The sequence below is a fragment of the Ictidomys tridecemlineatus genome, chromosome 1 (genome assembly GCF_052094955.1).
Source record: "Ictidomys tridecemlineatus isolate mIctTri1 chromosome 1, mIctTri1.hap1, whole genome shotgun sequence".
Lineage (NCBI taxonomy): Eukaryota > Metazoa > Chordata > Mammalia > Rodentia > Sciuridae > Ictidomys > Ictidomys tridecemlineatus.
In genome coordinates, this window is record NC_135477.1 from 211,286,134 (window position 1) to 211,312,608 (window position 26,475).

The 26,475-nt window shown below is 36.7% G+C and overlaps 1 protein-coding gene across 14 annotated transcripts in view; it reads right to left on the reverse strand.

Moving 5' to 3' along the window:
* Nucleotides 1-26,475, reverse strand: part of Mast4 (microtubule associated serine/threonine kinase family member 4) — a 554,645-nt gene that overhangs the window by 89,773 nt on the left and 438,397 nt on the right. For all 14 annotated transcript variants that reach the window (XM_078015707.1, XM_078015703.1, XM_040273127.2 and 11 more), the window contains one exon: nt 22,695-22,783. In XM_078015707.1, the coding sequence (XP_077871833.1) occupies nt 22,695-22,783 (89 nt within the window). The remainder of the gene's footprint in view (nt 1-22,694; nt 22,784-26,475) is intronic.

Consider the following 26,475-nt stretch of genomic DNA (forward strand, 5'->3'; position numbering starts at 1 on the left):
TTTTAAACAGTTGAACAATTTTAGCTGTTTTGCCCTTACTATGCATCTACATCCTGGGGTAGGGAGAGTATTTTAAATGATATATAGTGACACCAGGCTAGACATTTGAGATTTCTGATTTAATTGGTCTATGTATTGTTTAAGCTCCACAGGTGATTCTAATGTGCAATTAGGGTTTAGAACAGTGCAGATATTCTCCTGCTGTGGAGTGCAGCAGATTCAACCTGAGGATTTGTTACCCACATACTGCTAGGCACAGCTACATTAGTGATTTAACTCTTAAGTCTGCACTGGAGCCTGAGAGTTTGCATTTTTTACTAGCCTGCTGCTGCTGCTCCTGTTCCGGAGAGCATTTTGGGAACCATGATACTTGGTATGATGAACCATAGAATGTTTTATCTTGGAAGACAATAATAAAGGTCATGTTTTTTTGAAGAGAGATTTGAGGTGTGGCAGAAGAAGGGAAAGCATGCAGAAAGAAGCCCAGTTTCCCACTTCTTGCATAAGTCCTGAACCACTGGCACTGGGGGAGAGGGGTCAGCAAAACAGGAGGGGTGTGTAACCAAAGATAATGCTGAGGATTCCATTTGGGTCGCTAGGCAGATGATGTTGCTAATCATAGAGAGAACAAACAGAACTGCTGATGATGAATTAGGTGTTGGACAACAGCTGGACTCACAGTGCTGTGGGACACAGATGGAGATAGTGTCAGTAAACAGAAACACACTTCTGTGTTGAGGAGAAGTATACAGGCCCAAGGTAAATTTGTGGGGAAAATCAGCACACACCAACCTGGATTAGAGAGTGCACATCACAAGTAAAAAGTAAAAGAGCTTGCAACTCAAGGGATTCCAACAACTAAAACGGATAAGGAAGCCAGGCACAGTGCTGCACAGCTCTAATGCCAGCAGCTCAAAGGTTGAGGCTGGAAGATTGCAAGTTCAAGATAGACTCAGTAATTTAGCAAGACCCTAAGCAACTTAGCAAGACCCTGCCAAATAAGTAAATAAATAAATAAATAAAGATGGGGATGCTTTACTGATACAGCATCCCTGAGTTAATTCCTAGTACCAAAAAAAAAAAAAAAAAACAAGGAAACAAAAGATGCCAACAAAGACAGAAATACAGAAGCAAGTATTTTAGGAAACAAGGGAAAAGAAACAGTCAAGAAACAGGAAGAAGAGTTCCTGGGTCAAATCCTGCAGGGTGCTCAGGATGAGTAATTTTTTTTTCCTAAACAAAGAACTCATTGGCCACTGGGAGATGATGATGAGGCTCCCACCATCATCAGCACAGGATGGTGTCAAGCCTGACGATATCATCAATCTTGAGCAATGTTAGATCTGAATTAGTTTCCCAAGGGTACCAGAGCAGGAAGTGTTGACTCCGTTCTTTCAAGACATGTGATAAAAGATGATGAAAAACATGTACATTTGATTATTAATCTATAATTTAAAAAATAAGAAATTTCAAATGTCGTAATAGTTTAAATTCCACAGTATGATTTTAAAATCCCCTATTAAAATGCACTATCTGGTAAAATATGGATGAAATAATTCCTTACATGAGTGATTAGTTCAGTAACTTCATGTTACCCAGCAACTGAAAAACAAAATTTCTACCTTTCTCCTACCGTTTAGAGGATTTATGAGCTTGATAACTTTATTTATAACATTAAAAATATTCAATTTTTATTAAAATGTTAATTGTATAAATGAATTATATAAATGTATAAATGAATGTGATATTTCAACACATACAGAGCATACGTATGAATGGCATTTTTAATTACATTTTTACTAAAAAGAAGGAAAATATTCCTTTAAATAGCTTTGCAATGTTTTCCAAGAGCAATTCATTTAGATTTTCCCTTGGAAAAAAATAGTAGATGTGACAAAAAAACATTACAACCTTCACTGAACTCCTCTACCCTCTAGCAGCCACAGTTTCAGGTGGATATGAGGTAGAAGACAGCAGCATATGCCCATCACCACCATGGGGCTGACTATGGCTAAATTGAACTGAGGGGATAACTTTAGTATTGCTCCTAATACTGGAAAATGCTACACATAAAACTGTTTTAACTGCTTTAAACTGGAGGCAGATGGTAAGGGCAGAAGCAATATGCACATGGGATTTTTCTGCTGAAACATTTAAAACCCTTAGAAAAGGAACTGCTCACTTTTTAAAACAACTTTTAAAAACCTGATTGTAAATGTAACATGAGTATGGTAGAGGACTTGAAAAATAAATTATAAAGATGAAATGTTAATCTTATTAACGTATTTTCATAGCTTTCTTTAGCCTATTTTTGACAGTCTGTATGTATATATACAAACATTTTAAAATTAGATTATAAACTATATTTAGTTTTGGGTCCTGCTTTTTATAATTAGGCTGAACTTCAATTTTCCAAATATCATTAATTATGTTTCAAAGTTATAATGATTATTTGTTTTATTTTCTGGTGTTGGGGTTTGAATCTAGGGCTTCACACATGTTAAATGCATGTTTTTCCACTAAGCTAAGCCCCCAGCCCCAAAGGGATGATTTTTAATGGCCAACAAAATGATTTCATTGTACAGATGGACTACAATTTCACCATCATTCTTCTTACTCTTTAATGTTTAGGGTTTTTCCAATGATGCATTATTATAAATATTTATTATAAATAATGGTGCAATTAACATCCTGAAATACGTATTTCCAAGTACTTTTACTATTGTTTCTTTAAATTATGTTTCATGAGGTGCAAATAATAGTTTAAGTGATATAAACTAATTTTAAGGTGCTTGCTTCAAAGTATCAAGATACTCTCTGAAACTACTGTAAATTTACATTAATGTATGAAAACATCTCACTATACCATCACCAGAAATGAACAGTGCCATGTTTGGTTTTTAATATTTGTAAATCAAGAGAAAACTGGCATCTCATCATTTTGCTTTGCATCTATTTGATTAGTGAGAGGCTGAACTTTTCATCTGTTTACTTGTCATTTCTACTTCCTCTTTTGGGAGCTGTCTGTTCTTGTCCTTTGCCTGTTTATTTAGTGGAGCATTGGGGATTTTTTTTTCCACACATTCATTTAGAGTTCCTTATAACTAACAATACTAATCTGTTGCCCATTTTATTTTTTGCTGATATTTCCTCAGTTGTTAGTGTTTTAATTTTGTATATGGCATTTTTAATAAACTCTTAATACATACGTATTCATAATCTTTTCCTTTCAGATAACTTTTCCCACTTTTTCATTCTCAGAAGTTATTTCTCCATTCTAAATATATTAAATATTCAACTACTTTTTGCAGGGGGGGGTACTGGGGATTGAACCCAGGGGTGCTCTACCACTGTGCCACCTCTCCAACTCTATTTTTTATTTTGAGACAGGGTCTCACTAAGTTGCTTGGGGCCTAAGGTGCGAAGGATGGCCTCAAACTTTCGATCCTCCTGCCTCAGCCTCCCCAGTCACTGGAATTACAGATGTGTGGCAGCATGCCTAATCATCTATATGATAATTTTACTTTTGGGGGTTGAATTTATACAGGCAAATTCAAAGCTTTATAAACCTCATTTTAGTATGTAATATGTAGGAAGCGTATTTTAAACATTTTTCATATAGATCATCTAATAAATAAATAATATTGGGAAAATTGGCTATTTTTTCCTCAATGATTTGTGATGTTTACTTAAATCATCATCAATCCCTGTAAATTTTTATTTTATATGTGAAAACTCCTTGGACAACTGTCACTCCATCATACATATTAAAATCAGGTAGGTCAAGTTCAATTCACTGAATGTACTTAGCTAGTTTATCTTTTCAAATTTTCTAAATGACCTCTGGAGTCATCACAACAAGTTACCACAATAATAAGCACTTGTCATCTTTATGGTCACCCAGTATCTCCCAGGCAGCCTCCTTCTTTAAGACGAGTTTCCCATATCATGAGTCCAGCCTCCCTGTGGTTGATGCCATTACCCACTCTTCTGGCTTTCCCTGCAGTTAGAAGATGGGCTTTGCTTTGTCCAGTTAGGTCTAAATTCATTATTGGCTTGAAAGAAGACAGTATAAAGATGATTTGAGTGGCAAGAGGAGTGGGAGTGACATCCTCTTGAGGAGCACCAGTGCCAGTTTCTTTGGAATCCGAGGTCTTCAGAAGCAATAGTAAGGAGTTGCCCTCCATAGTGCCATGTTGCCATCTGGGTGGTTTGGTAGGCTATGTAGCTTCTAAGGCTCACTCTCTGGTACTCCTGAAAGTCTCGTGAGCTATCCAATTGTTCCTCTGCTTAAACTGGACACAGTATTTGGTGTTTGCAATGAAGAAGAGAGAGGTATGCACACTTGAAAACACACACACACACACACACACACACACACACTCTCTTGCATTCATGAAAATTGTGGCTGGAAATGAAATAATATTTAGTTTTGTCTTCAATGAACATGTCTTTCCATTATTCAAAATAGTTTAGTTTTCAAATAAAATCTCTTTCAAGTCTTCTCGCTACTTCAAAGCCTGAAATTTTCTGCCCCTTTGGGGATGTGGTAGAAGAAGGATATGGAAAAAGAGGAGTCTTGAATTCATTCCTTTCTTCCACAATCATTTCCAATTGGCCATAGTTGGTAATATGCAACAATATTAATTTCTACATATCCATCTTGTACACAATCTACTTCATTCATTATTAATTTATTGACTGAATTCTCCTGGATTTTCTAGGTTATTTATAGCATATGAATATAATAAATTTTAACATCTTTGAATAATACATTTTGTTTCTGTTTGTGTTTCTCAAATGCAAAGAGCTTCTAGAATAAATTTAGATATTAATAAAGACAGATTTTAAAAGAATGTTTCTAGTATTTTACTAAAGTAAGATAATGACCATTAGTCTAAATTAGATGTCTTAGTACATAATGAAATTCTCCATTTGTTCTCATATTCTAAAGAATTTTAGTATAAATAAATGTTTAATTTTATCAAGTACTTTTTCACCATCTATTCAGACGAACATTTGACCCACGGCCATGATGTATTAATAGTATATATAATATTAAACTGATCAGCATTCTTGGGATAAAGCCCCATAGTTTAAAGCAAATAATTTTTCTACAGTTCTACTAAATGTTAACATTTGTATTTCAAAGTGTAGTAAGTTGATATTTTTCTTACCCTATGCTATACTGGCATTTCTTTTTATGTTCTTCTGTGACAGCATTGCTTTTTATCCAGGTAAGTGATTATCTTAAAATGTTTGAAAACCACAAATACATGCATGTGAATATGAATGCATATTTTACTTAATAAGTTCAAAAGGATTACAATACAATTCTTGTTTCCCCCCTCACTCCCTAAAATCAAGGAACTTAGAACATATATGTCTGCCACACTTTTAATGTTCATCTTAGACTAACTATGAATTCTAAATCTACATTATTAATAGCAAATGATTATCTGTACTAAGATTATCTAAGTCATCAGGTGTGTTTTTTATGTGAGTTTTTCAGGAAAGATAGATGGAAAGTAATTTCATATGTCCTCCCATGTATGGAGTCGTTTGTCACACTAGCACTACCTAGCAGTAGAAGGGAAAACAGCCCAGCACGTATTTTATACTTTTATAAGTGATCAGGTTCGTTGTTTTTGTTCAGATAGTCTCAGATCTTAAAAGTGTTTTTCCTTTATTGCTCAAAATTTATAAAAGAGAGGACTATATAGGGCAGGGTTTTTTTTATTATTAATGCCCATTTTACTTTTTGCACAACTTGTGAAAGTATTCAATAGTCTTTTTTCATTTGTAGTATTGCTGATCACTGCTTTGATTCTGTTTATTTGGTCCCCTGCCCAAAACATATATTATTAGAAATTAATAAATGAAACCCCAATTTATCTCTTGTTTAACACCAAAAATTATAGTTTCTCAAATCTAGTAGAGAAAGATAATACTGTTGGAAGGCCATAGATGTCTCTGTCCAGCTCCAAAAGCATCCTTCTTCTGGTGGGAAGTAACCGCCAGACATTTTAGTTGCTGACACAGATATTAATTCTCTGCTGTCAGGGAATGCAGAACAGGGAGGGTGACATCCATCTTCTGTCTCCTGCCTACCTGGCTGTCGTTCTGATGTCTAGACACAAGTTGACTGCTGACATGAGATTCTGTGACATAAGATTTGTTTCGTAAGTAAAAAGGGTAATTTCTCCTAAAGATGTGACCAATCATTGGAATCGTCCTAGGCTCTATTACTGTAGATTTACAAGTCACAGGTTGTGACAGGCTGCTAACAGATATTTTAAAGAAAAGCATGAATTGCTAACAAATCACAACCTATGTGTCAATTGTTTACTGAGTTATGTTAGTAATAGTAACTTAAATTTAGACATTGTAACTAGCCATTTGCTAAGAAACACAGCTTCAGGAAATGAAATGGTAAGTAGGATTCAAGGTCAGATAAGCACATTTTCATGGCAAAACTGGTTAAGGCCCCTCATATGAGCATTCATCATTTATGGCAACAGTAAGAAAAGAGGGATGAACTAAAGCAGCCCCATAAAACCACAGATGAAGCAGGTGGTGATAAAGCTTATGTGCATTTTTTTGTACATTTCTTGATATTAAAAGTCTACCTGGTCTCCGGAGGAGGAGAAAAAATTTGCATCTGACCCTTCTCTTTAGAAAATCAAAACTATCAAACAAAATGACCAGTGATAAATTTAAAACTCACATCTCCTACTGAAAAAATGACACAAAAGTTCCAAATTGTGAACAAACCAATTCATTTATTATTTTTCTTTCAATTTCAAAGGATGTCAGACTGATCTCCAGCAAGCATTTTTTTTTTTTAACTGATTACAGAACTTACTTGATTTCCTGTACTTGGCCTATTTAAGATGATCTGTATCTCTAGATACTGAATCAGGGCACATTCTTTCTCTGAGGTGCCCTTTGTCTTGCTTTAAACTTTCATAACTAACTAAATAATTAAATTCAATGAATGGCTGGTCACTTGTAACTACCAAAGAATTCCAGAACATTCTAACATGTCCAAAAACAGGCTTTTAGGCCTACTTGTTCCAGCTTATAGATGTAATAACTACAAAGTGAGATGTATTACTACTCCATATAAACAAGGAATTCAATGGCTTTTCAAAGTGCCTGGGAGGCCCAGGCAACAGGACAACCTGTTTTCCCATTAAAAGTCCTTCCAAGTGGAACATTCATCCTCAGAATCTGATGAAATAAAGAAAGTGACCATATCCAGCACATGCTTTGTATTTCCCTTAGGCATGCATTCCCATCTTACATCTGTGGGAGTTCAGTCTCAGTCTTACCCTCTTGCCCTTAATATTTTAGATGCCCCAAATATCATTTGTCATCAGCCCCTAACATACTAAAAGCATGCCTCCAACAAAGAATGCAAAGTCAATATAAATCCTGAGAACACAGGATGAAAAAAATATTCTTTAAAACAAAAAAGAAACTAGAACTATGCAATCTTTCTATGCAGTCTTAGAAGAAATGTTTTAAATAATATTAGAATATATATGCATTAAATAATAATTATGCATATTAGAAAATATATATTAATATGTGTATCATAGTCATATATTATATAGCCATAAACATTGTGTATGTGTATCACAAATAAATACATATACACATATATTCATTCCAATCTTCTCTTTTCACAGAAAAGGAAATAAGGCCAAATAAAGATTAGAGAATTGTTCAAAAATCTTACTTGATTCTTGATTGTCAGCAAACTATGATAAAACTTGAAGAAAATTAACCTAAATATAACTTCTTTCAATCTATGGATAAAACGGTGAGGATAGACCATGTAATTCAGTGCTGGGCTTTTGTTCACCAACACCTGATACCTTTAGAGCACTTTAGAACACTCATGCTTTAGGGAAATTTTTAGGTGCCTCTGTATCAAAGGTACTCTACCAAGACAGCAGATGTTGCCATAAGAATCAGCAGCAGAATGGTTAGAGGAATGTGCTTGTCCTCAGTTCAGTGCTTCCCAGGTAGGTGCCAGGCCCTGCTGACCATCCTTGGTCAGGTGGAGTAGACCTGTTGGCTTACTAGTATCCTACTTGTCTCCTGACCATTATTACACACCATAGCTATACAGTTCATCCCTAAAATTAGATTTTTTTTCCCCTATTCTTAAAATATACCCTAAATGATAACCATAACAACAAAAACACCTGTACAATCTTTTTGGAAAAGTGAAGTCTACCCTATTCACCTACTTTTGGTGTGATGTCTAAGTTTGTTTTTTTTTATAAAATAATACAGAAGAAACATAATGATGCAAAGAGTAAATCAAAGCTCACTCTGGAGCTGGCCCAAGTCATCCTTGATCTCTCTAGAAGGCATCATCAGGGACGGATACCAAGGCCTTGCTAAGTGTACCAAAGCTTGAGTCCTGGGAAGCAGGGTTCTAGAGGTGGCAGCAACACCAGCAAGCCTGAACACTTGGCTGCACTGGGTCTTGGGTTCCTAGCCTGGTGTTCAAACATGTGTGCACAAGCAAAAGATTATTCTGAGCCCAAAATGTGCTGGGGATGTAGCTCAATTGTAGCATGCTTGCCTAGCATGTGGGAGGTCCTAGGTTCAACTGCAAGCACAAGAAAAAAAAGGAAGGAAGGAAGGAAGGATGGAAGGAAGGAAGGAAGGAAGGAAGGAAGGATGGAAGGAAGGAAGGAAGGAAGGAAGGAAGGCAGGCAGGCAGGCCAGCCTAAAGTAAAGGTATGGTGGGTGTAAATCCCACTCCCAGATCACCTTTCCCAGACCCTTTCACTGAGGCAGCCCCTTTGGAACTCCTGAGGTTCTGATACCCTAGAGTATTTTTTTAAATGCCATTAATTTCCCAAATCAGTCCTAAACCAGAGTAAGTATGCCAGCCAAGAGACTGCCAAAAGATGGTAGGCCAAGATGAAAATATGACAGACTCCTGCAAATGTGTTCCAGAGAAGACTGTGACTTGGGAGCCACATTCCATGGTCAACAGCCCACTCACACACTCCACCAAGGCTGTATTCTATTTTTCTCCACATTTACACTCTATGATGTCATCTCAATGCTAACCATGTCATGAATTCTAACCTATTATAACACTTAAAAAGTGACTTAAAACTCACACTGTTGTACTTTATATATTGCAAATATGTAGTTGCACAGACCAGTTTATTGTTTTCATTTGATAGATATGGAGGCCTTTGGAAGAACCCGTTTGATAGATCATTTGATGGACCCAGAGAGTGACTTGCCCAGAGTAAAAATGGTGATATGTGGGAAGTGGTAGATGAAGTCCCAGAGCCAATACCCCTAGGACCAGTGTTATGTACACTATTTAACACATTATCAGTTGCTGGCAATCTCACAATGAGAAGATTTTGGGTTGCAGGAGTCTTAATTACACAGTAGGTGGAAGTTTCTACCTTAGGGTCTTGTCCTCAGTGCCTGGGAGAATACACAGGTGAACATCTACAGCCTCCTGCCATAGTGTGGTTCCTTTTTCATTTACCTCACTAATACCAACAGGTCACCATGATAGCACTGGATACAAAGTTCCTGGAAGTTTAATACAAACAGCTATTGTTTTTAACCAGAGAGAACATACTTGAGATGGACTTAGATATGTGTCAAGTTATTTTCCTGCTGAGACAACACATTCCTGATGCTTATTAAATGCCATTTACAGCAAGCACATTTCCTATGAACACAATCTCTGGCTTTTAGGGCCTCAAAAATCCAAGTTAATAATGGATGGCCCAACAACACAATAAGACAATAAAAGACTAGCACTTTAAAGCATAGTTTCTCAGATTAAGCTGAGAAACTAATTAGAGTTGACCACACTTGTATTATGCTATTTACCATACATGCTTGCAAGGAAAAAACAAGAAATAAAACAGCCAAAATGTTCACTAGTGGAGGTAGGGTAATGTTCACTAGGGAGATGTTCATAAAATGGAATAGTTTTATGTTCATTAAATTAAAGACATTTATGGATCTATTTTAAAAAATACTCAAAATATACCATCAAAATAAAATGATCTAGTCATGCACATTTGTAATCCCAGCCACGTGGGAGGGTGAGGCAGGATCCCAACTTTAAGGTCAGCCTGTACAACTTGGTAAGAACCATAAGAACCTATCTCAAAATGAAAATTAAAAAGGGCTGGAGATAGAGCTCAGTGGTAGAGAACCCCTCGGTTCAATCACCAGTACTGAGAAAAAAGAAAGGAAATTGACCTGGAATTATAACTATGATCCCACACTCTCACGTGTATAAACAAATATATTCATAAATGTATGCTTACATATACACAAGTATATGCATATATAAACATTATAATAGATGCAGATACATAAAATATACATATTTAGACATATACCCAATTGTTAAGGTTAATTCTGAGTGGTAGATAAGAATATACATAATTTTTATATTCTTATTTATACTTTCTTATAATTCCTGTGTTTTCTACAATGAATATGTACAGCTTTTGTGAATAGAAAAAAAAATTTAACAACACATTTTTAAAACACTTAAAGTACTTTAGGTAGTTTTTAAGCAAAGATCATCTCTTCTTCCTAAAGTTATACCACCTTTCTTATGTTTACACTCTTCTAAATTTTCTCTACCTTTCTCCTCCCAAGCCTAGGAAAACAAAATCTGCTCCAACTCCCATACAGGAGTGTTAATGGGCTCCTCTTCCCCATACTTGAACTCTCTCAGATGGTTACCACCAGGGGACCTATACCTTAGCACTTCATGACAAGCTCCATAATTATCCACTGTTGCTCCTAACATAAAAGCTTAGACCTTGAGAAGGCTGCAATTTACATGGCTTTTGTACAGAAGTACTCACACACTGCTACCGTAAATACAAAATCTGCATTAAAGCATCATTACAGCTGGGATTGTAATTATGCCAGAGTGAGTGAGTTCAAAGACAGAGATGGCATTGCTGTACATGATATTTAAATGCGCCAGAAAAGTAAAATGCTCTTTAGCATGCATATTTGAATTTAAAATTACATATTTTTAAACTTCCCTTACAGGTTGCCTAATAGGTGCAGGGCATTTTGGTTGTGCTGAGCATCCAGCATTTCCAGCAATGGCACTGGGAACCTAGGGAAGACAGCTGGCAGAACCCCAAGCTAATGGGCCCCAGCTCTAGTACTTTGATCTCTAAGGAATAGTTAGTTCGACTGTGATGAAAATTTACACTTTCTCACCATCTAATGGCCCCAGGGAAACAGTCTTAATTTACATTAGCTGAGGATTTCTGACTTAGTATCCAAGATAACTTAGGGATAAGCTGGTAAGGATAAGCCAGACCACCATGGGACCAGAAAAACCACAGCCACAGTGGCTATGACAGTCGGTAAAGCTGTCCAGGCTGAGAAGTGATTTAGCAAGGATTTTAAATACATCAGTTACTTCCTGGGTATCTGTTATACCTTAGAACTGAAACAACCTAGAGGTAAGTAATTTTCCATTTTTTAACAGGTACATCAAAAAAGTTTATTTTCCCCCAATTTGAATATGTAAACTTGGCAGGATTCGAGGACACAATAATTCATGTCATTTATATTTTTAATATGTTGGTTGAAGTATACAGGGATTTAGAAGATACAATAATGTGTGTTACTTATATTATTTTTAATGTGTTGAGATCTACATACTTTTTTTAAAAAAGCGTATAATTACATACTCTATGAGATTTAAATCTAAAAATGTCTATTCTAAATTTAGTCACAGTGAATGAGCCAATTATCTTGGTTTTCACTTCTAATATTTTACAAAATATGAAATTGAAAAAATTCTCCTATCTCAGTAACTTTTAAGAACATTAGCCATTTGAGACTCCCATTTCTCAAGAATATTTTCCCTTCCAAAATTTATAAAAATCTCTTTCATCACAGAAAGAGTAATCTCAAAAATTTATGGTATCTATCCTACTATCAAAAATAGACAGTTTTAGCTGGGTGCAATGTGTAATCCCAGGTCCTTGAGAGGCTGAGGCTAGCCGGATGGCAAGTCCAAGGTCTGCCTGGACAAGTTAGTGAGACCCAGACTCAAAAATTAAAAAGGGCTGGGGATGGAGCTAAGTGGTAGAGCACTCCTGGGTTCAAATCTCAGTACCAGGAAGAGAGAGAAAATATTATGTGTGTATGTGTGTGTGTGTGTGTGTGTGTGTGTGTGTGTGTGTGAGAGAGAGAGAGAGAGAGAGAGAGAGAGAGAGAGAGAGAGAGAGAGAGAGAGACTTTTAGATTTCCTTAATTTGGTGAAATTCTGCCTTGCTTAACTGCTCTTTGAACTTTTATTAAAGCATCTGAAAAGCAATGATACCCTCTTTGCTTTTAGCAATTGTTGAAACATTCTATTATGGATAAGGTCTAGGCAAGATATGCTAAACTACTTTCAAAATATACCAATGAAGTAACAAGCTCTGTGGGGTTTTAGAAGTGCGTCAGTAATTAAGAGGACTCCTCCGTTTAGGGGAAGCAACTTTTTGCCTTACATTAGGACACTTGGTGCATTTCTAGTCAGAGTTAAATGAAGGCATGGCCATTTTTACATAAGCAGTTACTTAATCTTTCAATAAATGTCTGTGAAGGGCTTGATGACTTGATGATGGGATTTTCCTCTCCCTCTTTCTGGGAGTCTTGTCTTCTCTCTTGGACCCTATGACACTACCTTGTCTTTCCTTGCTGCTCCTCTGGATGCTGCTTCTCTATCTCCTGCAGGCCTTCTGTTCTTCCAGGACCTGAAATGCCGGCATTACAGGCCCAGTCCTGGGGCTCTGTCTTCTCACTCCAAATGATTCAATGATTTCCACACCTCCCAAGGTTTTACACAGCCATCTGTGAGTGAAGGCTTCCAAACTGACATCAACCAACCAGACCCGGCCTCTTAGTTTTAAAACTATATAACAACTGTCTATTTATGCACTTACATGTCTCATGAGCATTTAAACCAAACATTCAGCAAAGTGAACTCTTAGGCATTACTTTAGTCCTGGTATATTTTGTTTTTTATCTCCTTCATTGTGGACAATGTCCCCTCCACCATTCATACTCCCAGGGAGACATGGAGAAGCCAACATTGATCACCTTACTCTCATCTCCATCTCCAAGTTTTCACCAAGTCCTGTCAGTTCTAACTTGAAAAATATTTGTTTGTGAAGGGTTTGATGACTTGATAACTGGTGCTTCAACAACTAAACCTAAAGAAAAGTCATGCTGATGAATACACACACACACACACACACACATATATATATATATATGTGTGTGTATATATATATATATGTATATATATACGTATATATATATACATATATATATATATATATACATACATACATACAGAGAGAGAGAGCGCGCCAGAGAGTGAGAGAGCTCGCGCTGTAAAAATTTGAAAACAAAAGGAAAAGCCCTTATAATGGATGGGAGAATAAAATCTTTCTGAGTGGCTGCCCAGGGGGCCCATGTTCTTAAAAAGCATACAAATAAACACATAAATAAATGAATAAAGGTGGTATTACTTTTGTTAAACAGAGAAGCTTTAAAAGTTAAATTTAGGAGTCAGCTTCCAATGGCTTTAAGTTATTATTAAGGAGTGATTAAAAAGTTAAAACACAGGTCATCCCAGTTAAATTCCCTATATTGAGATTAGGGGAATATGAAAGATGTCAGTCGTTAAATTATTATTAGGAATAGATTACATGTAAATAGTAGAGTCTTCTCAAAGGACTGAAATGACAAATGCAGGTCACAGGGCATCTGGATCTACATAAAGGAATTAACAAAGAATAATGATATTGGTATACACACCCGATTAGTAACTCAACACAAAGCAGCACCGAAAACTAGGAAAACACAGGGCTGACGTCAGTCCATCTGATTTTATCATTCTTTTCCTTAAGCAGGAAGGGCAAGATGTGTGGTTACTCAAGCCAACAATTGACAATTACACAAAGGCTAAGGACTAAAAACCCGTGAGTCCAGCACAAAATAAAAAGATGGTATTCTTCATAATTCAGAGAAATTGACTTATGAAATTCCTAAAATCACACAGCATTGTGAAATGATGGAGTTCTAACACGCATACTGAATTAAGAAAGCTGGTCTTGAGGCCATTAAAGGTTTTAATAAAATTGAGTGAGTCCCAAGGTGATGCTCTACTTAAGGCTGACTAAGTGGATCAAAGTTTATTTTACTCAGTTGATTTTGCTGATTTTAACCAATATAAAATGAAACTCTACAAGGAGGACCTTCAGGTGCTTTAAACTGAAGACAAGATTTCACAAGTTTATGCTGATTTTTTTGAGACCTGCTTATTGTATATTTGAAAATATGGCAATGGCAGATCATATCAATGATCCCCCTGGAGAAAAATAAAATTAAATTTATATCATTTTAAAGAAAGTGACCATGTAGGGCATCAAGAAACTTAATTCCTATTAAGGCTATGCCTCTACAGGCATATAATCTTGCTTTTTCCTAGTCCCCAAACATAAAGAAGCAAAGAACCTACAATATTTTGTCTTGTGCCCTCATGTTTAAGCACCTGGGGAAGTCACCATCAGGCCAAAAGAATATTTTTAATAAAGGTCTAGAAAGCACATTCAAACAGTTTGGTAAATAATATTTCAAGCATGGAAACCTCCTGCAGGTTTTTGAATTAAAGTCACAAAATAAATGAAATGAAGGCACCATTACACTCGGGGCTATGCGCCTAGTCTCACCTTATCTAAGGAGAAATCCTCCAACTCAAAAATCATTCATTTCCACTAAGTTGCTCTCACCAGCGAAGAAAATGTTACAAGCAACAGTCTCTCTTCTGTGTACACTTCATGAAGTCCTGAGGGCCCCACAAACATCTGAACAGAAAGGATGCGAATCACCGTCTCTGGGAAGCTGGGGAGCGGCCAGAAACCATTCTGACGCCTGCTTGGCTCACAGTCTTCCCTCCGTGTAACATAGCTGTGAAGTTTAGGAAAGTCTGGAAAAAACTCTTTGGGTCAAAAACTTGCTCAGTGCTTGGGAAACCATCACTCTATACCGAGAGACTAAGAGTAGGAGACAGGAAAGAACCACGTCACTGACATTAAACTTGTCAAGCATAAAGAAGGACCGGAAGCAGTGAGATCAGAGCAGAAGAGCTTAGAGCAAGTCTAGTCCTGCTGAAAACTGCAACTACAACAACGTTGAACAGCAACAAAAATGGGAAAAGTCAGAGAAGGGCTGACGGATTGGACTACCAAACAAATCAACAAAACAAAAACTAAACAAAGCAATAACTTCCAGCAGTTGGGTGGGGGGGGGGCCTTTAAAAAATCAAATGGCAAATTAGAAAAGAATGCAATCTGATTAAAAAAGAGGGATGGTGGGTGAAAATAAAGATGAATGAAAGAGATACAAAAGGTTAATGAGTATAGAAATATTTAAAATCCCATAGTACTAAATCATGCATACTGAAAATACTAAGATATTATGCTTGGCTTATATCAATAGGATCTTAAAAACTACACATTCAGTGCTGGAATGTGAGAAGTGAACTAGAGTTTCAACACAGGCCTGTGAGTCACACAGCAGATGGACAGACACACACAATACATATGTCATAAAGACCCGAGAGGTATAATACACTGGTAAGTGCGGTTATCTCTGAGTAGTGCATTTAAAGGGGATTACGTTTTTCATGTGATTTCTCATAGTTTCTATGAACAACCAGCTTTACTTTTACAGTCATGAGATCATATTTTAATTAGGCTTGAAGATTAGAGTCATGGAAACAGAGTCTACAAAATTTCTTATGAAGTTTTACCATATCCTTAAAATGGCACAATCACATGCATATTGGTAACCACCGTAAGTATTTGGTTTCCATTGTGGGCCAGAATCCCAGATTTTAATAAGTTCCTTACTACTCCATTATACATCTTTCAAGTTTATAGGTAACATTATTGGGGCAGTGGATTATTACCAAGTTTCTTGCTGATATCAAGGATGGCACTGGGCTATACCATAAATGATGCTTGCAGAGATAGCTCTAGCACATTGAGATACTTACTGATCCTGTTCTATCCCAGATGTCATCTTTAAATTAATCACTCCACCTTCAGTATTTCTTCCTATCCCCATCTCATTCCCAGACTCTTAGGTTTCAATTATTTGTATTAGCCTGCCTGTCAGTAAAACCACTGCCTTTACCACCACCACCACCCCACCCCCAGTCCAATTTAGTGTCACATGTGGTGAAAGAGTTATACAATCAAGGTGAGAAGAATGGCTATGCAAAAAAAAGTGAGCAAGTTGTAAAGAAGTGAGACTGATTTACATGTGTGGCTCAAAAAAGACTTTCAAGTTCAAAAGAGGAAGATCCTCCTTCTTTTTTGAGAGAATGAAATTTCATTTTTAAAGATGGACATGATGTCTTATGGTTCCTCTTTACAAATAGCAAAGCTTTTTAAAATTTTTATTATTTTTAACTTTTATTGTTGTTCAAAACGTTAAATAGTTCTTGACATATCATATTTCATACATTTGATTCAAGTGGGTTATGAACTCCCATTTTTACCCATATACAGATTGCAGAATCACATCGGTTACACATCCACTTTACATACTGCCATACTAGTGTCTGTTGTGTTCTGTTGCCTTTCCTATCCTCTACTATCCCCCCTCCCCTCCTCTCCCCTCATCTTCTCTCTCTACCCCATCTACTGTAATTCATTTCTCCCCCTTGTTTTTTTCCCTTTCCCCTCACAACCTCTTATATGTAATTTTGTATAACAATGAGGGTCTCCTTCCATTTCCATGTAATTTCCCCTCTCTCTCCCTTTCCCTCCCACCTCTCGTCCCTGTTTAATGTTAATCTTCTTCTCATGCTCTTCCTCCCTGCTCTGTTCTTAGTTGCTCTCCTTATATCAAAGAAGACATTTGGCATTTGTTTTTTAGGGATTGGCTAGCTTCACTTAGCATAATCTGCTCTAATGCCATCATTTCCCTGCAAATTCCATGATTTTGACATTTTTTAGTGCTGCGTAATACTCCATTGTGTATAAATGCCACATTTTTTTTTATCCATTCATCTATTGAAGGGCATCTAGGTTGGTCTAGCTATTGTGAATTGTGCTGCTATGAACATTGATGTAGCAGTATCCCTATAGTACGATCTTTTAAGGTCTTTAGGAAATAGCAAAGCTTTTCTGGGTTTTCCAGTGTTCTTCCTGGAGTTGTACTGTTTTCAAACAATCCATACAATTTCTCCATTTCTCTGATTATTTTCACCTCCCTGGGCCTCCTTTAGCTTAGTTATATTTTTGAGGAAGGGGCTTGGTGAACAGAGTTTACTGAAGAGATATGCCCTGAAATGTTCATAGAGGGCTGAGGAATAACTCAGTGGCAGAGTAGTTGCTGTTTGTGTGTGAGGCCCTGGGTTCAATTCCCCATACCTCAAACAAACATAAGCCAGGATCAATGGTGCACATCTGCAATCCCAGGAGGCTGAGGCAGCCAGGGCAACTCTTAGCAACACAGGATCTCAAAATAAACTAAAACAGGAAAGGGATGGCTTAGTAGAGAGTACTTGGCTACCATGTTCACAGCCCTGGGCTGCATTCTTAGTACCATACAATATACACCAAAGTGTTCAGAGTGGCTCATTTTGAATAGTCGGATTTGGAATCTTTTATTTTGTTGCCCAGTCCCCATGTGCCTACTGCAAAGCTTTTCTATGTTTTTTTACTGTCTTCTTGGAGTTGTATTTTTTCATACGATCTCTCCATTTCTCTGATTATTTTCACCTCCCTGAGCCTCCTTTAGCTCAGTTAGATCTTTGAGGAGGAGCTTGGTGAACCAAGTTGCACCAAAAACAGTAGCAAGGATTTTTAAAGATGGACATGATACAGTAGCAAGTAAACATTCAGAAATGGAATCCCTTTTTAACCAAAAGTTACATATCTTCATAGACTTGGAGATTTATGTATATTTCTTGGATAATTCTTAAGAGTTTCCTAATAAGACAGTAAGACTCCTTTCCTTCCTCCCAAAAAACCCTCTTATAAAAGAATCAAAGTAGTCACCTGCAAATTCCCAGTAGAACAAATTTGAAGAAACAAGAATAAATGCTTTGGCCCACAGGATTGCCTACATTTGATACTTTAGGACTTTAAAAGCCTCAGGTTATCTTATGAGTCTCACTTATCTCCATGTAGTCTGATGGCCATTCACTCGGAGCTCACACTTCTAACACTCTGAATTAAAATTCAGTATGGAAGTGATGTTGTGCTAGGCAGAATTTTAAAGCCATTCCCCTCAACAGAGTGAGTTTTCTCCAGCTGACAGAAGGAAGAGATGTCAGACTTGAAGCAAGAGAACGCCTGGATGTATGACTGCTGGCTTGAGGATGAGGAGGGCAGTTCTGGAGGCTGAGAGCAGCCTTGGGGTCAGGCAGGATGGGCTCAGGCAGCACTCAGTCCCTCTGAGGCTGTCCCCAGCCTACATACACTTGGCAGTGCTTTCTTTCCCATTCTCCAGAAAAGAGTCTGCCCAACCACCACCTTAATTCTGGCCTATGATGCACTGAGCAGACAACTCAAGCAAGCTGCCCAAATCCCTGTCCTACAGAACTACAAGATTAATAAGTGCACATTGTTTTAAGCCACTAAATTTTTAGTGATCTCTTATACAGTAACAGAAAACCATTGTAAATATTGTTTTTAGAACCTTATTTTTTTAATAACAAAAGCACTACATGCTAATTTTCCTACCTTCATATTCCCCCCCCGCAAATAAACAGCTAACAATCTCTCCTTTCTCTTTCCACAAATGCTCTATGAATATGCATGAGCACACCAGAGTGTATGCGTGTGTGTGCACTCTAAAGCACATGAACATGAAAAGACAACTTAGTACTTACAATTTATCTTGGGTATCTTTCCATTGCCACCACATAAAAGCCCACCACATTCTATATAACAACCAAGTACAGCTATTATGCCTGAATCATTCTACACATAAGCAGTCCATCACTGAAGGACAAGTTAAACAAAAAATTGGCAACAATTTCCCATTCTAGTTATAAGCAATGTTACAGTTAAGATGTTATTTCTGTGAGGATATCAGTAAGATAAATTCGTTTATATAGATTCACTGGGTCAAGGGGTAAATGAGTTTGAAAATTTAATCAACCCTACAAACCACTAACCAAATGGCTTTATTTATATTAACACACCATGTAAAAGGGACTGCTTCCCTACATCTCTGCAATGTTGGGATTCTATCAATTATCAATTTTATCATTATGGGACAATGATACTATCTCATTATCCTGGTTCACTTTTGTTTTATGAGAACAATAAAATAAAATTTCATGTTTTGTGGGTCTTTTTTTTTCATGACATGATATTCATGCCTTTTGCACATTTCTGTTGGTTCATTCACCACTTCATAACAATTTAGACAAGCTACTTCTATACTAAGGCACTCAGATGGGCAGTCATTTATGGATACACAAATACTTTTCACACTTTGTTTTCTTTTTATTTTGCTTATTCTATACATATTTTTAATTTATGAGACATATATTAGCCTTTCATTGGGGACTTCAGGATTATATTTCATGCTTACAAACTTCCTGTGACACATGTGATTTTTCTACTTTTCTTTTTTTTCCCTTTGGTACCAGGGATTGAACCCAGGGGCACTTAACCACCGAGGCACATCCCCAGCCTTTTTTAATGTTTTATTAGAGACAGGGTCTTGCTGAGTTGGATAGGGCCTTGCTAAATTCCTGAGTCTGGCTTTGAACTCTCAATCCTCCTGCCTCAGCCTCCCGAATTACTAGGTTTACAGGCATGTGCCACCACACCCAGCTTTACTTTTCTTTTTTTAAAAATGGACTGTCTACTCTTCTTTTAGAAACCCCCAGGTCCTCAAATACACTATTTTGTGTGTAAGGATCTGCTCCAGAACCACTAGGCCAATATCTGTTTTTGCTCAGAGCCTTCCTGATACACATACATACACAAATAATTAATGTGCCCATTTCTAGTGATCCTTGTGCCACTGAGGGGTGGCTGGGCTCATACAATTCAGAAAAGATTACAATCCAACAAAGAACAACATAAAGCGAAGCTCTGAGTTCTAGACTAATGAGTGCTGAGAGGCAGTAGATTTTCTTTCTCCTGTGTCCGAAGAGACATGGGAGATACTGAGGAATCCCCACAGGATAGAAACAACAGAGGGAGAGTCAGAGATGTGGCAGGTGTCATGAGTCACAGCCACTGCCTGTGATCAAGACATGAGGACTGCCCCTCAGTTTATATCTTCTTCTTCCTCTGCAAAAATAGGAACCTACCAGACTGTGATAAATGGCACTTCTCACAAAAACTCTCTTGCACTGCCTCTAAGAAGCTGTTGGCTCCACAAAATGAAGAAAAATACTCTCACACTCTATGCAACAGGCTTCTCTCTGCCCACTTTCCCAGTCAAGTTCAAAAATTAACACTGATGGGAAAATCATTTGAACTAAGACCACAGAGAAAAGAAAAATAATTAACAGAATCATTAAAGTCTTACCCACATTTACTTCCCTTTCCACATTAGAACTGAAGAAAATCACAGCAATAAAAGACTAATCAACGGTCACATAAAGGATGGTAAAGTTATTGCTAAACACTACCAAAAGAAGAGTAAGATTAAACTTTTTGTCTCTCTCTTTTTTTCTTTTTTTTTTTTCTGGTACCAAAGGATTGAACCTAGGAGTGCTTACATGTCTCCATTCCTTTATTTTTTCTTTTGAGACAGGGTTTTGCTAAGTTGCTTAGAGCCTCGCTAAGTTACTGAGACTGGTCTTGAGTTTATAAGACTCCTCCTACCTCAGCCTCCTGAGCCACTGGGATTACAGGTGCAACACGGTCCCAGCTAAGATTATATTTCTTGAATCACTATTGAATTGTAAATAAGAAACAGGATTCATCATTCACTTAGCATCCAGTAATACTGCGAGGTTCTGCACCGAGTGCAGGAGAAATACAATGCTTCGGAGGAAAAATACAATTTATCCTTGCTTGACCCTCTATTGGCTTTATTATTGTTACAGTGATCTAGTGGAATTTTCAAAAGTATAAACGATAATAACATAAATAATTGTGTGTTCATTACAACTTTGGAAATATAATATCACCAACTTTGTGCTCCTTACCCCAATTATTTCCCCCTCCTCACACTTCTTAGAAGTAAATAATAAATCACTATTTTCCTTTAAACTCTCATTACAAACATATATATGTGCCATTTTATAATATGCAGATATTGTTGTAAAATACACAAGATATATAACATATAAACATATACGCCTAAATAAAATATTGTATGTAGTGCCATGTTAACTTTAGACAAATGGCTTGAGCAATGTTCTTCTGAAATTTGCTTTTGTTGCCCAACATTTATGTGAATTTCATCCAAGCAGAAATGTGTAGGGCTAGTTCATTTGTGTGTTTTTCACATATCACTATGCTGTGGTTCATTTAGCTATTTCTCAACTGATGGAGATTTAGGTTGTTTCAAATGTCTGGCTATTACCTATGATGCTACCATGCAGAGTTTCAAGCACATCCTTGCAAGTGCCAAGAGCTTCTCTAAAGTTCTTCCTGGGAAAAGCATTTATGGATGTTAGTGGTCACTTTATAGTACCCATAATTTTACCAACTCATCTTTTACATTTTTATTTTACCACCTGTTAGCGATTGCTGTGGGTGAAATAATATGTCATTCCAGAGGATCAACTCTCTCTTCTTCTCCCAACCATAACAGTCAACTCTCACCCTCAACTGGAGTGACCCCTGCCTTGGTGGGGGGTCAGTGACAGACTGACATTTAAATATGAAACCAAGTGCATCCAAGTGTCAAACTAGAGTTTTCCCAAGAGCACCGTGGAAATCAGGCTACACTCACTCTTTCAACCCTAATCCCTCACAGTCCTGAAGACCCTTTCCTAAAACACAGATCTTCCTCAAAATCCTGGGAAGCTCAATGTCAAAAGCCCTTCCACTCCCTGACCTTCATCTGCCTTTCTTTCTTCATGTTCTCTGTATAATCGAGCATGTACATCCCCTACTCTAGCCATACACTGGGAATTATTTCTTTCATTTCAATTCTACCTGCCAAAACCTTGACCATCTTTTAACATATTGAGCAAGCAGCTCCTTCTATTTCTCCCTGACTTTCCTGATTGGAATTAACCTTTCTCTTCTTTGCATCACTTTAGGTAGAACTAAAGATAAAAAACTAACTTGAGATTTAAAAGCATGCAAAGCAATAAAAAACAAAACAAACAAAAAAAAAGTATTCATTGCAGAGTTTTTATACTATGTCTCTCACATCCCTATAATTCTACAAAGTACTTGAAGTCATGGCCTCATATGTTGAATCTTCATCATCCTCACAATGTCTATCTAATAGACAAGTTCAAGCTTAGGGAGAAACACACTGAATAATTCTTAACACTTATCCTCCTTATATGAGCTACCATATCTACCCAAAGCATATTTCAAATGTCTCACATCATCTGAAAATTTATAAAAGGAAAAAAGTAATAACTGAAAAAGTTTTTAAAAAAGAAATAAGACAACATTCAAGAAATAATGATCAGTTACCTGCATGAGCAGAGAGAGGCGAGTGTGGTCTAGGCAATGCTGGTGACTGTCCATTGCCTATCAAGCTTTTCCGGTTGCTTGTTCGGCAACTGTCAAAAAGAAAGAAAAAAACAGTTTTAAGGGAGAATATAGCACTAACAATGTTCAAAAGAAAAACTAGTTTTAAGGGAGAATATAGCACTAACAATGTTCAAGCATGTCCAAGGGAGGAACAGACTAGTTTGAACCACCTGGAATATTTGCTCATGCTATTGCTAACATTACTGCAAATTACTAAGTATCCACTAATCTTCAAGGGATGGCAGTCAACTGAATATTAGAAACTGTAATGCATTCATATAGCATAACACCATCAATATTCCTCACTGCCAGTGAAGCTACAATCACATGCCTTCTTTCAGCTCCCGTCTGCAAATATGTGACATGCCATATGCACAAGTGATAAATTAAGGATGCAAATCAGCAAACCACAGGTAGCATCTTTGTTGACATGAAATTTCTAATAGAAAATTACATGCAATGAAGCGCAATGACATTAATCTTACAATGATGCACTAATTAAAAATCTAATTATTTAGACAAATTTCTTATTTGTGCCTTTTGTCAATAGCACAGCCGATGCCTAAGATAAATGTTCTTCACCACTCATTCATTTTTCATCTTGCACACTGAATTCAAATTTTTCATTAAGGTACATGTTTTGGAATCACAAAGATTCTAGAACCTTTCAGATAATACTGATGACCCTTTATAAGCATGCTAGCTACTGGTTGTATCTTGAATACCCAGGAAATAGAAATAAATTACTATACATGGCCACAAAGCACTTTTTCTGTCTCTGCTAGTAGAAGGTTAAAAAATGGCTAACTCAATTCCAAAGTAACCTTCTCAAGGCTCAAAGAATAGGCAAACACAAAACCATTGACAGTGAAGTGGTTATTATCTCACTTTGGATCTCCTTCAGTGCAGATGGGCACTTTGTTCTCCATCACCAGTACAGTAGTTAGAAAAAGGGGATAACCCCCCACCTTCCCTCACCTCCTCTGTAACAGTGTTCAGGGTGTCAAGACTCCACCATCCCCTACTGGGCTGCCCTCAACCATCATTAACAGTTTAGTGTGATGCTATTATTATTCAGGCCAGGCCTCAGTTATGCCAGGTTCCAGAAACAGGAATGTTCCCCTGACCCCTAATACGTACAAGAGTTGACACATTTCAGGGTCTGGATAAAATATTCAAAAGGGAAATTTCTAAATATTCAAGGAATACATTTCAAACCCAAACTCAATTTCTTCTAGCAATATTGACTTGGGAGCCTGTCCTCTTTCTTAGGTGTTTGCTCCTTATTATCATTTGTCAACATTCACATTCATAATTTCTTAAGGTCAGGCTGAAATTTTTTATTTTCCTGACTGTAGCAATCAACATTTTCTAGTATTATCGGAGTTTAATTATGATCATGTTTACTTAGCCTTGATACTTAATTATGAAGGTGAATTGTGATATTATCAACTCATCTATCAAGAACTGTATTCAACCTACTAAATTCATCATCATTAAATCAAATAGTCTGATTGTTTTTAAAAGATACTATATAATATATTTAGTGTTAAATTAATGTCTCATTCCATTTCAGTAATGGAATACTAGACTTATTAACTTGCTGATGTTAATAAAACAAATTATAAATGACAAACTTATATCCTGGAAATCTTAGCAACCTTGTTTGAGCAAATAAACTGAAAATCGGGTTAATTATTTTTGAAATGACTATTTGTATTCTATATATTTAGTATTTTATCTATATAATTCATAAATATTTCTTAACATTTCATTATTAATGTTTATACATAAAAATAAAATAAATAAGATATCTGTATCAATATCAGTAGCAATCCAATGACCATCTTATCCAGTGAAATATGACATTGTTTCAGGAAAACCTTTAACAATTGAAGTTTCCGAAGAACCATATACAAAAACCCAGAAAGCAAAATAGCCAACAATTCAGATTCAGAAAAAAATAAAAACATAAACAAAAATGTCACAATTGTACCAGTTAAAGTCTATCAAAAAAAGATGCAACTGTAATCCAAAAATATGATCCAAAAGAATCTCACAAATAAATGTATAAGTAAAACCTGAAGATGGGTTTTATTTAAATAATTGGAGGCATAGCTCACTGACAAATGCCATGAATAATCTGAGCACACTATACAATCAAAAGTGCCTTCGATAATCCATCAATCTTCAACATGAAGCTAGGGATGGCATTAAAATTATCACAGACTTGGAACTTTCTTAAATCTCAAAAGTCAAACAGGGAGCTATCAAACATGAAATGCCCCCCAAATAACAAAACCAGAGTTTATAGAATACAGAACAAACCTGATTTTCATGTGTACATGAAATAAATCTCTATACTTACACACGACCAATGTGACTCCGCATCATGTACAATCATAAGAATGGGAAGTTATATTCCATGTAAGTATGTCAAAATATATTCTACTAATAAAAAATAAAATAAATTCTTGAAAAAAACAAAAACAACAAAAAAGAAGAAATAGGGGCTGAGGTTGTGGCTTAAGTAGAAGAACACTTGCCTCCCATGTGTAAGGCACTGGGTTTGATCCTCAGCATCACATAAAAATAAAATATTGTGCCCACTTGAAACTAAAAAATAAATATTAAAAAAAAAGAATTAGGAGCTTGGGCTCATAAAACAATTTGTTGCTAACATTCTTAGGGTAAAGGGGCATTTTATACTGCACTTAAGCCCCAATACCTAGATCTGTATATATATTAATACTTTTTAAATTTGGGACTCTACTGAGATGTTCTATGGAATATCCAAGTGGGGGAGGGGAAGGTCTGTCTATCTCAAAACTACCACTTCTAGTACTTCTGAGTATAACCTAATCTTATTGCTCTAGGTAGCTGATACCTAATAAATGAAATGCAATATGTGTGTGCGTGGGGGGGGGGGGTACTGGGGATTGAACCCAGGGCCTTGTGCATGCTAGAGCTATACCCAGCTCTACAATCTGCATTGAATCCCAGGTGGGCTGGCCCTTTGAGTATTTGCATAAATTACACAATACAGGGTACTACCTCCATTAATAATAACAAATGTAGTGTGCTTTGATTGTTCATGTCATTTTCTCAATGGTGAAAATTGCTGCACTGAACTCTATGGTGATTATTTATTCATCTAGGTATCATGCATTTTTCTGCCCAGGAAAGGAGAAGCTTAAGGCATTCAAGCATGAGGCAGGTTCCCCAGGTGTTCATGACCACACCTACTCATTTATCCATGAAATGATAAAATAATGGAAGCATCATTTAGGCAAAATAAACATTTCTTCCCTTTCACCAGCATGACTAAGTCAATTCTGGCTTGCTTTTCTTGGGCAGAGTTACTTAAGGGAAAAACAGGGGACGACCTGTCAGGTAAAACAAAACAATGCCACTTCTTTAGCAGAACTCTCTCGTAATTTATCCTATTTCTAACATTTGGCCTCATAAAAAGTTTTCTCCATTAGGGACATAGGTGTATGACCACAAAAACAACACTAAAGAAACCTGAGTAATGAACTCAAGTTTCAGCATTCCATCCTCAAATGTGTTCATTCAGCCTCACCCAAGGAGGAGTAGAGTCCGTTTGCCCTGCCCATAATCCAATCTCAAAGTCAAACACCCTCTTTTCACAAAGTGCTTCTTCCTCTTAGTCCTCTCTACTTGAATTCACATGGAAAGACTTATTGTTCCTGTGGAGAAC